Source organism: Barbus barbus (assembly GCF_936440315.1).
Source record: "Barbus barbus genome assembly, chromosome: 37".
NCBI classification, from domain to species: domain Eukaryota; kingdom Metazoa; phylum Chordata; class Actinopteri; order Cypriniformes; family Cyprinidae; genus Barbus; species Barbus barbus.
In genome coordinates this window covers 11,619,724-11,631,924 of record NC_136715.1, presented here as the reverse complement: position 1 = coordinate 11,631,924, position 12,201 = coordinate 11,619,724, and the positions used below count along the sequence as shown (strand labels likewise).

Genomic DNA, 12,201 nt, shown 5'->3' with positions numbered 1-12,201 from the left:
TTCTCATTCATAATATGCTTGTGCAAGCACTGTTTCATTGACGCGTCCACCTCCTCGGAGGAAGACAGGTCTAGGAAAGGAAGAAGACACGGGCTCGCCCGTCTTCATTCAAGGCTAGTGAAACTCACTCCTCTCTTTTCTTTTTCAAAGAGAGCCTTCAGAGAGCAGGCGTAAGAAATGAAAAAGCTCACAAACGGGCAGTCAGCTCCCTCGAGAGCTGAATCTGCGCGCTCTGCTCTGAAGCAGACCACACACAGACTGCGTGCATCCCAAGCAGTGATATAATGTTGTGTAGGGAGGAACACACAGCCCAGAATGCGATCTGCTATCGCCCCAGTGCTTGCACATATTGCTGGAGCCTACTTAAGTGATTGTGCAGGACAAACAACACTAAATAAGACTCACAACATGCAAAGACAATACACACAGACAGAGAAGCGGTTGCTGAATGACAAAAAGCAAACGCCGGCTCCACCGCACGTGCTTATATGCTTTCCGGTCAGTGACGTCACCGCCTATGACGTCTCGCCCTTTCATTGGACATTTTACACTCTGGTTCAGAGCGCGGTCACGCTGAGGGCGTTCCCCGTAGCGTTCGACGCAGCTCGAGTTCCTGGAAGGGAAGCCTAATTTATAATCGAGCCGTCGTCTGATGAAATCAAATAATACACACAAGATAAGACAAGACAATTCCTGTGCTGTGATTTCGGCTATATTTGCATGTAAAATTAGAGAAGCAACATAATATCTATTTGAACTGAACGCGCTGCTCCTCTCAGCCGCTCACTGAACAGAGAAAGAGGTGCGCGCGCGCTGACCTCGCGCCGTTGCGGCAGTACCAGCGATCACAGAGACTCGCTAAGGTTTGTCAAAGAAGTCGCTAGATTTGTCGATAGTCACTTTTGGGGAAAAAGGTCGCTAGGGTGTCTGAAAAGTCACTAGGGTGGTCTGAAAAGTCGCTAAATTGGCAACACTGGCTCGAATGGCTTCACCATCAGCGACTTCTTATAGGACACAATCGCTGTCAATCAAAAGGAGATGCAGTCTTTCGACAAACCCTCCAATCATCACGCAGAAGCCCGGAGTCCGGCCCCGCCCACTCCTCCATTCACCCCCAGAGACGCTGAGCGTCCGGGGGCGGGACATAATCGCAGCATTTATCCAATGACCGTCTAGTTTTGAAGCACTGAAAAAAACTGTTCAAAGCAGCCCCATAGAAGTCAATGGACGCTGGGCTTCAACAGGCAAATACACTGATGCTACGGGAATATATGAGAAGGAAATCGAGTCACCTGCTATATGTAGCTGATTCTGAACGAACTCGTCTTCGAGATGAACGTGTTCTAACGCATTTTTAATCAATAAAATGTTAACACAATAGTACATGTTTGACCATTAATTTTTTGACATTATAGGGGAAGCTGAGCTTCCCTTGCAGTCTTAAAGAAATCGCCACTGATATATATATATATATATATATATTTGTTTGTTTTGTTTGTTTGTTTATTCATTTACAAAATAATCCCAGCATCTCTTAGCATCTTTCTAATTCTGTTTTTATAGTTCATGATAACTTAATATCTTCATATATCCAAACAGCATTCTCTATCACTTCTTTAACTGCCTGTAGCAAACTAAAGAGGGGGTATCTACATGAAAACAATGAAGTGGTCCATCTGACATTTCCAGTATGTCTTTATATGTATAAACAAGCCGTTGGGCGTTCCAGTTCCGAGCTGATGGCAGACTTGATCTCTGGTGCGGAAATACTGTACCTTCCGTCCTCTGGTCTTATAATAGCATTGACGCATTAGAGGTAGTAATATTACCATCCTGTAACAGTTCACCTCTGCTAGAGACCATTAGTGCAATTTAAGGGCTGCTGCATGTTCAGTAATCACCCCTGTATATATTAATGTAAGCTGCCTGTTAGATTTCAGAGGACCAAACTCAAAATTGCTACATGGATATCTTTTTGCCAGCAGCAAGGTTTTGCTGCTTGAGTGCACAGATGGTGCATACAGGAGAATGTGAATGTGTCCTTAACGCATGGTTCATAGTCTCGTAATTGGTTAATGGTTGCTGTGAGCAGAGAGACAGGGATGTTTTGGAATAAGAGACTGGAGTCGTACACATGAGTTGTGGGCCTTGCAGCAGTTTTAAATTAAAAGTGACAATAGCCAGACGCTGTACGTGACAGATGAGGAGGATGGAATGAAGAGAGATGGAAATGTTATGTCTTCAGAATACAGAGCTCAACACTTAGCAGAGGAGGGCTACGGAAAAGCTCATCTTCACATCTCTCGCTGTCAGTCATGCTCTATTTCAGAAACAAAAGCAGCTGCACTCACATTGGACACATGTAATACACTGTATTATAGTAACTATTGTTGACGAGCTGTTTCTAGATTTTTGTGAGCTGAGTGAGTGAACAGTTTTGTAAAATACATGAAATACAAGTTCTGAAATGCTTATCTTTACCCCAAATTTCCTGCTGTCTCCATGGGAAACACTACAAAAAGATGTTGTTTTTGTTGTTTTCCTACAAATAAACAAAAAAAAAGATAATTTACTTGAAGCAAAATCAAGTTTATTAATTTTACCTGAAGAGCTTTCTAATGAAAATGTGTCTTTTACTGCCATATTATTATCATTATTATTATTAAAGGTGGAATGGACACCTTTCTGTGTTCTTCCTTAATGTGTTGAAGGAAGATTATCATATTATTAACAAATTAATAATATAATTATTTTGTAATTATTGTTTAATTTTTTACACATTTTTACTTTCCAAGAAACACACTTGTTTTATAGTTTATTCTTTGTTTTTAGGATGTATATGTGTTTTTAAATGGAAAACAAGACAAAAAAAAGCTTTTTTATAACACATTTGGCTGTGTTAAAATCCTTTATGTAGAGTTCAGCAGATTTTCTCCTAAAATCACCAATCATATTGGTGTTAACCACTAGACCATATAATCGTTATATGTATTTAATGCACTGTAGTTAGTGAAGCCAGCCACGACATTAGTTGTAGTTATTATTCCAAAAAGCAGGAATCCACATAATATGAACTTACATTTGCTCTTTGATGCATATTGCAGGGTAACGGCCACGAGCGGGATTTCCTGGAAGACAGACGTGTTTACATAATGGATGTCTATAATCGCCACATCTATCCAGGAGATGGATATGCAAAGAGTGAGTTAATGTGCATTTGAGTGTGTAAATGGGGATTTGAAGTGATCCTGATTATGTAAAGATATCCTGTCCCACAGTGATATGAGAAGCCGAATCCGGTTATCTGACTAATTTAGCCTGGACTCTTGCTCTTTATTTGCATATCTATACAAATTCACACCTACACACTCACAAATAATAGCATACTGAAGTGAAGGCAGATGAAAGGAAATTAAATTAGCAGAAATATTTCCTTCAGGAAATGTACTGATATTTCTTTCAGTAAATGTTTTGATTGATATGTTGGATATCAAAGAAACAGCCCACAGTGGTTTGAAGGAATGACTGACAACACGCTTCAACTGGCACCGATATGGTCACATTATAATCTTCGCCAGTGCTTGAAGTGGAAAAAAAGAAATGCCGGTACTCACCCCCCCCCCCCCCTTTATTTATTTATTTATTTATATTAAATAAGTACTTTTTAATAATTCACAATGTATGTATAGTGCCACAATCAATCAGTCAATAATTAAATAAAAGTTCTCAATCCAAAGTAGCACAAGTCAAGCTACAATATCAAACAGGACCACAGGGAGACACCAAAGACTAAATCGCTTGCCTTTAATATACGAATCGATTCAGAATCGCTAAATCTCTGACCACCGCATATTCAGCGTTCATTATAAAACACTCTAGCTTTTAAGCCAAATACACACTGAAAATAATCATTTTACTGAAATCTGGACGCAAGTTACTATTCTCTACATAATCACTGATTAAATCGGCTGTGTTTTCTCTGTATTAGCGCTGTTTTGAATTCGTTCGCTGGATCCTTGGACTTTCCAGGAGTTTACGGTTTAAAATGATGTGATTGCAAAAGCCTGCATCTTTTCATTTTAAGATATGATTTTCGTTATAAAGTACTGATTCAAATTAGTAATCAATAATTAATTATTACTCTCCCCTCGTGCACCACACAATGAAGTGCTTCTTCAATTCAGCGTTCAAGTTCAGCAATGAATGCTGCTTGCGTTCATTCACGTGATTGGTCGAGATGAGAGGTGATCCCGCCTGGGTAGTGTGATTTACATAGTTTCTATATAATTTCTAATCATATATGGGATCATATAGCCTAATCACCCAGACCCTGACGATTTTACTCTGAGTAAACAACAACATGTCTAGCAACATGTCAGAAGTGCCGGTATGCACAAAAAAGTGCAGGTACTCTAAACTTTAGAGTCTAAAGGCTAAAATATAGAAGTGCCGGTACTGCGTACCGTTGTGTACCAGCCCAATTAACGCATCCATTATCTGCACTCTTCCAACTCGCTCTGTCAAACATTTGAGTAGGAGTGACAGAAATATTGCTGTTCTGTTCAACTTCAATGCACACTGTGCGACAACTTGTCAAACCTGAGATGATTTCATTAATGCATTTTCATACACTAACCAGCTAAACATAAGGTTTTATAAACGTATAATATTCTGGCTTAAACTTCCCCTCGCTCTATTGAAGGCACATCCTGGCTTCTCATGATAAGTTTTGCATGGCCTTACTTTTCTTAAAATTCATTCTTTTTTTCTAAACCATTGTTCCCTTTGTGACTTCAGTAGGTTCGAAAGAGAACGTACCACCATTTTCTGACTCTTTGTTTTTGTAGTCCTCTCATCTGCCTGGAAAGGCACAAGAGACTAATTAGGTCTTAAAAGCCTCACAGATGGCAAGGTGTTGTGCTCTATTTGCCTTTAAACCAGGCTTAAATAAATGAAAGAACATCTTGCATTAGTTTTTACCTTTTTAGAGTAAATAGTTACTACTTTTCAGTTACATCCACAGCAAATTTGGTGAGAAAAGAAAGTCAGAAAAATCCTTAGTGGCTTTTCCCCCAGATTTTAGAAGGATGTATCCTTTTTATTTTTTAAACGGGTGCAACTTAAAAAAATCTGTAATTTATTCATCCTCATACCTGTATCTTTTAAATAGTTTGTGGGTATTTATTAAAGGTGGGGTAAGCGATTTCTGGAAGCCTATATTGACATTTGAAATCACCAAAACAAACACGCCCCTACCCCAAAAGGGTCTCGCCTCTATTTTAAGTAAAAAAAAGTAAAGTCGTGACGTATTGTCAAGTATGGTGACCCATACTCGAAATTGGTGCTCTGCGTTTAACCCATCCAAGTGCACACACACAGCAGTGAGTAGTGAACAAATGCACACACACACACACACACACACACACACACCGTGAACACACACCCGGAGCAGTGGGCAGCCATTTATGCTGCGGCGCCCGGGGAGCAGTTGTGGGTTCGGTGCCTTGCTCAAGGGCACTTCAGTCGTGGTATTGAGGGTGGAGAGAGCGCTGGACATTCACTCCCCCCACCTACAATCCCTGCCGGCCGGAGACTCGAACCCGCAACCTTTCGATTACGAGTCCGACTCTCTAACCATTAGGCCACGACTTCCCAAAGTACTTTGATAGCTCCACCCAACGCATACGTACAGCAATTATTAGTACTGTGAAACAAAGCAAAACCAATGTTACTCACCTATCGAGAAGAAACAAAACAACCTCGGTGTCCGATCGCAGGCCTTCCCGCTCCTTGAGTTCTCTCCAGTGCACTTCTTGCCTTATCGTAACACCGTGTCTACATTGGACGCGAGCGGCGCGGTGTGACAAAATACTATAGAACTCATTATAATCAGTAATGGTCTACACTGGATGCCACGACACGACAAATCCCGACAGGAAATTGCTGCTGCATTCTATTTATGACATATTGACACAAATTTCAAATGATTTTCAACGGTCGCTTTGTCGCGTCCAGTGTAGACAGACCGGTGTACAAACGGTGTAAGCCTTCTTTTGTTCCGCAGATCTTTTGTTTTTTATCCACCATCTCTATCTTTCTATCGTTGCTCAGCTCGGCTAATGCCTGTCATGTGCACTGATGAGCGCTCTCTCCTCGCATCATGAGTAGACACGCCCCTTACTGCTGATTGGCTACAAGTTTGTTTTGGTATTAAAATAGGTTTCTTTGTCCAGTATTTGAGTACAACTGCTCTGAATTGCTGTTATCTATTCTGTTTGCTGACATTTTAACTCCTTTTGTCTTCGTCTGCGGTTAAGGTGATGAAAGCCTAATTTGGTCTTCATTTCTGACTTCAGGGGCGATTAAACGAAAAGTGGAGCTGGAATGGGGCACAGAAGACATGGAGTATCTACAGAAAGTGGAGCTCCATTCTGAAGGGGCGCTGAATGAAATACGGCCTGACATCATCATATACAATGCAGGCACGGACATTCTTGATGGAGACCCTCTTGGAGGGCTGGCTATATCCCCACAGGTACAGCTGTCACTCATTCTTTCTTTCAGTCCACCATATCAGATCTGCTTCAACTCGGCAGGGTTTTGTAGCCTGGTCAATAAACTTCTATCAATTATTCAGGATGAATGGGCAGTAGTGCTGAAAAACGTCTTCATTTTGAAGGTTTGGTGGGAGGTTAGAAGAAAGACTTTTTATTAAAATCGTATATCACTTAGGCCTGGTTTCACAGACAGGGCTTAGATTAAGCCAGGCCATAGTTCAATTAGGACATTTAAGTCATTTTTATAAACATGCTTAGAAAAAAACATTACTGGGGGGCATGTTGAGACAAAACAAAGGCACTGAAATATTTTAAGATCAGTCAGTGTAAATTTATTTCTGTTGAAACAGCTAAGACTTACATTTCAGTCTAGAACTAGGTTTAAGTCCTGTCTCTGAAACTGGGGAATAGTGTATTAATGGTGACAGTGTTTGATATGCCTGCACAATATGCCACGATGACTTATTATGCCTCATAAATAAAATGCTATCAGTAAGTTTATGTACTTTTGTATTTCACTTGCACATTATTGAATTTTCATTATTAAATGTTTATGTGAAATTGTATACTCTGCAGCAAGCATTTTCTTAATCATAGAATCTTAAAAAGTGGTCACACTTTATTTTAAGGTCCAATTCTCACTATTAATAAAACATTAACTACAGCTTTTGCCTCTAGAAACTACTAATTTGCTGCTTATTGATCTAATTAGTAAGGTAGTTGTTAAGCTTAGGTATTGGGTAAGATTAAGGATGTAGAATGTGGTCATGCAGAATATGTGCTTTATAAGTACTGTACTTATAAACAGCCAATATGTTATTGATAGACATGCTAATAAGCAACTCGTTAATAGTGAGAATTGGTAAATATACACATTAAGCTTGTTTTTAGATAATTTTTTCGGTAACACTTTATTTTAGGGTCTCTTAACTAGTTGCTTATTAGCATGCATATTACTACAATATTAGCCATTTATTAGTAGTAATTAAGCTCATATTAATGCCTTATTCTACATCCCTAATCCTACCCAATACCTAAACTTAACAACTACCTTACTAACTATTAATAAGCAGCAAATTAGGAATTTATTGAGGGAAAAGTCGTAGTTAATAGTGAATAAGTGTTACCATTTTTTCTCATCCCATTGACTTGTTTTTCTTGTTTTAAGCAAAAACCTTTTTTTTTGCTCAAATTGGAAAATAAGCCATTAAACCTTATTTTACTTAACTCTGAAGACCGATAGGTAGCTGAATTTGTCTGCACACTGCAAAAAAAAAACAGACCTTTACAGACTTAACTCTGCAGAAATGAAAGCTATCTGAAGCTATTTGAACCAATTTTTTGCAACCATTTTTTTTTTTACTAATTTCAGATTGATATATTACTAAATTGACTCGTTACATATGAAGCCATGTTTAACACTGAGTACTAAAATATTCTCACCTCTCTTTCAGGGTATCATAAAGAGAGATGAGATCATCTTCAGGGCAGCCCGGCGACGAGGAATCCCCATCCTTATGGTGACGTCAGGGGGCTACCAGAAGAAAACCGCCCGCATCATTGCTGACTCCATCCTGAATCTGCACAGACAGGGTTTGATTGGTGAAGAGGCTGTAGAGGGTGCGGGACCCTCACATGTACCGCTCATGATGAGCAGATCTGTGTCATCGGGGGCCACGTTCAGTGCCATTTAAAGTCTCCGGATCTTGGACCTTGTCAAGTGTGTCAAACAGACTGTTCATTTACCTAATGCAAACATTTAGAACTAATATATAATGTTCTGGTCAGGGATCTAATGGTTTGGTGGTTTGGACCGAGACTGACTCAGGATAGTTTTCATAGTTCATTGATTTGAACTATTTAACTCGTATGTTGCATTTTTTGTGATAGTTTTGGAGTGAAATTTTGAAATTGGGTAATATTTAAAATTTTTCCATAATTTCTTAAGGGTATTTTATGCAATGCTTGTTTGCACATTCAGTTTTCAAAGGAATAGTTTACCCAAAAATAAATTCTGTCAGCATTTGCTCACTCTCATTCCAAATCCATTCAGTTTTATTATATGGGAAAGAACATTTCTCATTTCGTGTTCCGCAAAAGAAAGACAATTATACGTGTTTGGAATGACAGAATTTTCATTGTTGGGTAAACCTTTTTAATTGGTGCCCACAAGTTGGGCGTTGGAAGAGAATTGATTTCTTCTTAATTTCAAATTTTAAAAACAAATCTAAGGGATACTGTACATTAAGACATTCCTCTAGAAATCCCCAGTTTGAGATCCACACAGGAAAAATAGACCATATGCCAAGAGTTGATTTTATTGAGCAATTTGAGTCAGCTGCAACACTATATTAGATTTATTCAAAATTAAATTATGGCATTATGAATCAATTTTGGATGCATTACAGATTCCTCATTGCGTCGACCTGCTCTGCTATCACGCCTTAAATTATTCTTTGACATTAAATGGAAGTTGCTCGTAAGATGTGCTTTTGTGACCAGTTGGTTTTAGCAGCACGCAGAAATTCTCATTTGTGTGCATCAGCATGTGGACCACTGTCAGGCTGAGTGCTTTCTATCATATTATGCCCGGCAGGCTTTTGAAATGTCTTCAGGCTGAGGCCGGGGCTCTCTCTATTAGGAAATGAAACTCTTCATTGGAGAATCTGAGAGACACTGCAGTTAGTTACCAGTGACAGTTCTAAAGCCGTGATCTTCCCTGCCTTAATTTAACAAAATGGTTCCTGTCATCTAGAGAATAAATAGGAGATGATGACATGGTTTTCTTTTTTTGTTCAGATTCTAAATTCTAGTTTAAAATCTAGATTCTCAGTTTTTGATTTTGTTTTTGTTTTGTGATTTTTATTTTTTTAGACATCAGTCTACTATTTTTACTCAAGGAGTTCATTACTCCACTCAGATTTACCATTGAGTTTGTCACTGTTGGCATTATAAGTATATATTGAGTTTATTTAAAGATATGATTCACCCTAAAATCATCATTTATTCACCCGCATGTTTTTTCAAACCTGTTTGACCTTTTTATTTCTCGTGGTACATAAGTATTTAGGACATGATGGGACGAAATATGAGATGGGAGGAAAAAAAATTACATATCAATGCTTTTGTGATCACTCACAAGACATATGATAATATGTGGAAATAATATGAAGTGGGAGGGAAAATCTATACTGTATTTCAGTGCTAATGCAAGTAAATGTAAAGTTTCTCGGGGGAATGTTTTGCAAGTAAGTTTTTCAAGGTGTCCAAAAGAAACGTAAAGTTTCTTCAAAAGTTTTGCAAGCGAACATATTGTTTCTATGGGAACTCAAAAGTTTTTCAAGCGAATACAATTTTTCCCGTGGGAGTTTTGCAGATGTACACCAAAGCATTGAATAGAACTTTTCTTTATATCTCATATTTTTCCATCACAAACTATCCAGTTTGTGTAAAAGAGAGCCACATGAACATTTTCTAAAGTATCTCCTTTTTTGTTCTGCAGAAACAAATCCCATAATGAGGGTGAGTAAATGAACATCTCTTTTATTTAGTTTTATTTCAAGCTCAAGGCTGGTTTTCTTAAGGAGCAAGTTAGGAGTTTTGTGGTAGGCACTTATTCTCAGGTTGCAGGGGTAATGGTCATGGCTCTGTTATGTAGCGACATTGTGTGAAATTTGTAGAAACTAATTCCTCCGACCTTGTCCATAAAAATTCGCTGGGAGGTGTTACTGGACCTCCAGACCTTTGTGCACTAAATTGCTCTAAGAACACAGAATAAAGTAAAAACATTGCTGTTCTGTTCCTTGGTGCAACCCAACCACCCCTACATAGCAAAATTGCATGAGCCAGTGGCGTGATTTTGGGACAAAATGGCAGATAAGGACTGCATCCAAAATCGCATACTCTCTAAATAGGTGATTCTTTTGAATAAGTAATTACTTAGTAAAAATGTGTGTAGTGTGAATGTAATCCGGACGTCATCGGAGCACTATTGGCGTACTGTTTTATGAATACTGTGAATTCGGACTCATTACTTTGTTTGCCAGTTGGGAAGTTTGCGATTTCGGATGCAGCCGAAATGATCTGAAGGTGCTAATGCTACAGAAACTACACGCATCATGTTTAACAGTGAATTAACATGTAATTTTTAAAACCTACTGAAATTGTTATTTATTTTGTGATTTGTTTACAGTGATGCTTCCCATTCCACGTATCATGGTATGAGACTTGGGTTATAAAGTAAAGAGAGAAGAGCACTAAATCAGTGAGGTGTTTACTCTTTTAGGAATAGCAAAATTTGAGTATTATTAATGTTTTTTAGGTCTTGGGTTGAGGTTATGAGTCTCATATTGCTCTCGGGTGCTGGAGGGATTTTGGTAATGGACACTAATGAGTGTCGTAAGGTTGTTTTCGTTCCTTTCCTTTCTTTTTCTCTTTAATGAAAAGCGTCAAAAGGATGCTTATGGAGGTCACTTGAAAGACGTGAACCCTTTAGCTCTAGCTAGCAGTTTAATGGATCCGTACATGAAAAGGACCACAATGGTCCTGCTAGAACAAATGACTTTCTGATGAGTATTTCATGTGATAGATCTAAATGGGATTTCAAACTTGCCTACTTCATCGGTAACATTTTGTTTTGGTCGATAACCTTGTGTACTACACCTTGAACACTAAACGGCTTATGCACTTATTGTGGTTTGTGCCACTTTATGAAACGTGTATATTTAATTTATTCCTTTGTCTTGAATAATTTTTTATATAAAATTGCTTCAAATTTAATTAGTAACTCATGAATCATATCTTGTCTATTTAAATACTTCATTACTTGGGTAATATACATTTATACAAATATATAGAGATGGTGCTTTGTTAACATCTAACAAATGTGCCAAATGTCTTCATGTTGGGTTTGTTGTGTTGTTTTGTACCTGGCACTTTTTATTTAATGCCATTTCCATGTAAGAACAGGGAAAATAAATCAAGTCTAACAACGCAATTACCGAAGACCTCATCTTTATTGTATACTATATCTGTTAAAGCTTCATATAATTTATATGACTTTGTTCCATTAGTATGACATCTTCAAACACCTGCTGGTTTATTGTTCGAAAGCCTCGCCACAACCAGGGAAGGCTTTCACATACTGAAAGCAAGTGCTGAGCGGCGGGACAAATGTGCTGTATTATTCATCATTTCTGCTTTCAGTCTCTTTTGTTAGTGTGTTTGTTTTGTAATGCAAAAGCAGATATCATCTATTTATTCTAATGTTTCAGCATGTGTGTTCCCAGGGAATCAAACCAATGACCTTGGCGTTGCGAGTGCCAGTTGAGCTGAATGCCCATGACATGAATATGCTTTCAAAAGGTGAATGATTTGCACCATTTATTCTACTTGATACAACTTTTTTCCAATCTAAAAGCCAAGAACTACAGCCACTTCTGTGAGCTTTCCGGTATGCCAACCGTGTGTATGTCCCTCCCATGCTCCACCCTCCAATGATGTCATGAGTTATTTCAGGATGTGTCTATGACTCAGCAATCAAACATCCAGAACCCACTGACGTCATGTGAGCTGTCCGAGAGCTACAAAAGCAGCTCAGATGTCTTTATTCAGACACCCCATCACCACCGTTTTGCAGGCTCTT

The 12,201-nt window shown here is 38.6% G+C and overlaps 1 protein-coding gene across 3 annotated transcripts in view; it reads left to right on the top strand.

The window, feature by feature from the left end:
* hdac11 (histone deacetylase 11) overlaps positions 1-11,553 on the top strand; it is a 37,169-nt gene extending 25,616 nt beyond the window's left edge. For all 3 annotated transcript variants that reach the window (XM_079396687.1, XM_079396688.1, XM_079396686.1), the window contains 3 exons: positions 3,105-3,201; positions 6,357-6,535; positions 8,012-11,553. In XM_079396687.1, the coding sequence (XP_079252813.1) occupies positions 3,105-3,201; positions 6,357-6,535; positions 8,012-8,251 (516 nt within the window). In that variant the 3' untranslated portion in view covers positions 8,252-11,553. The remainder of the gene's footprint in view (positions 1-3,104; positions 3,202-6,356; positions 6,536-8,011) is intronic.
* Positions 11,554-12,201: the final 648 nt, after the last annotated feature.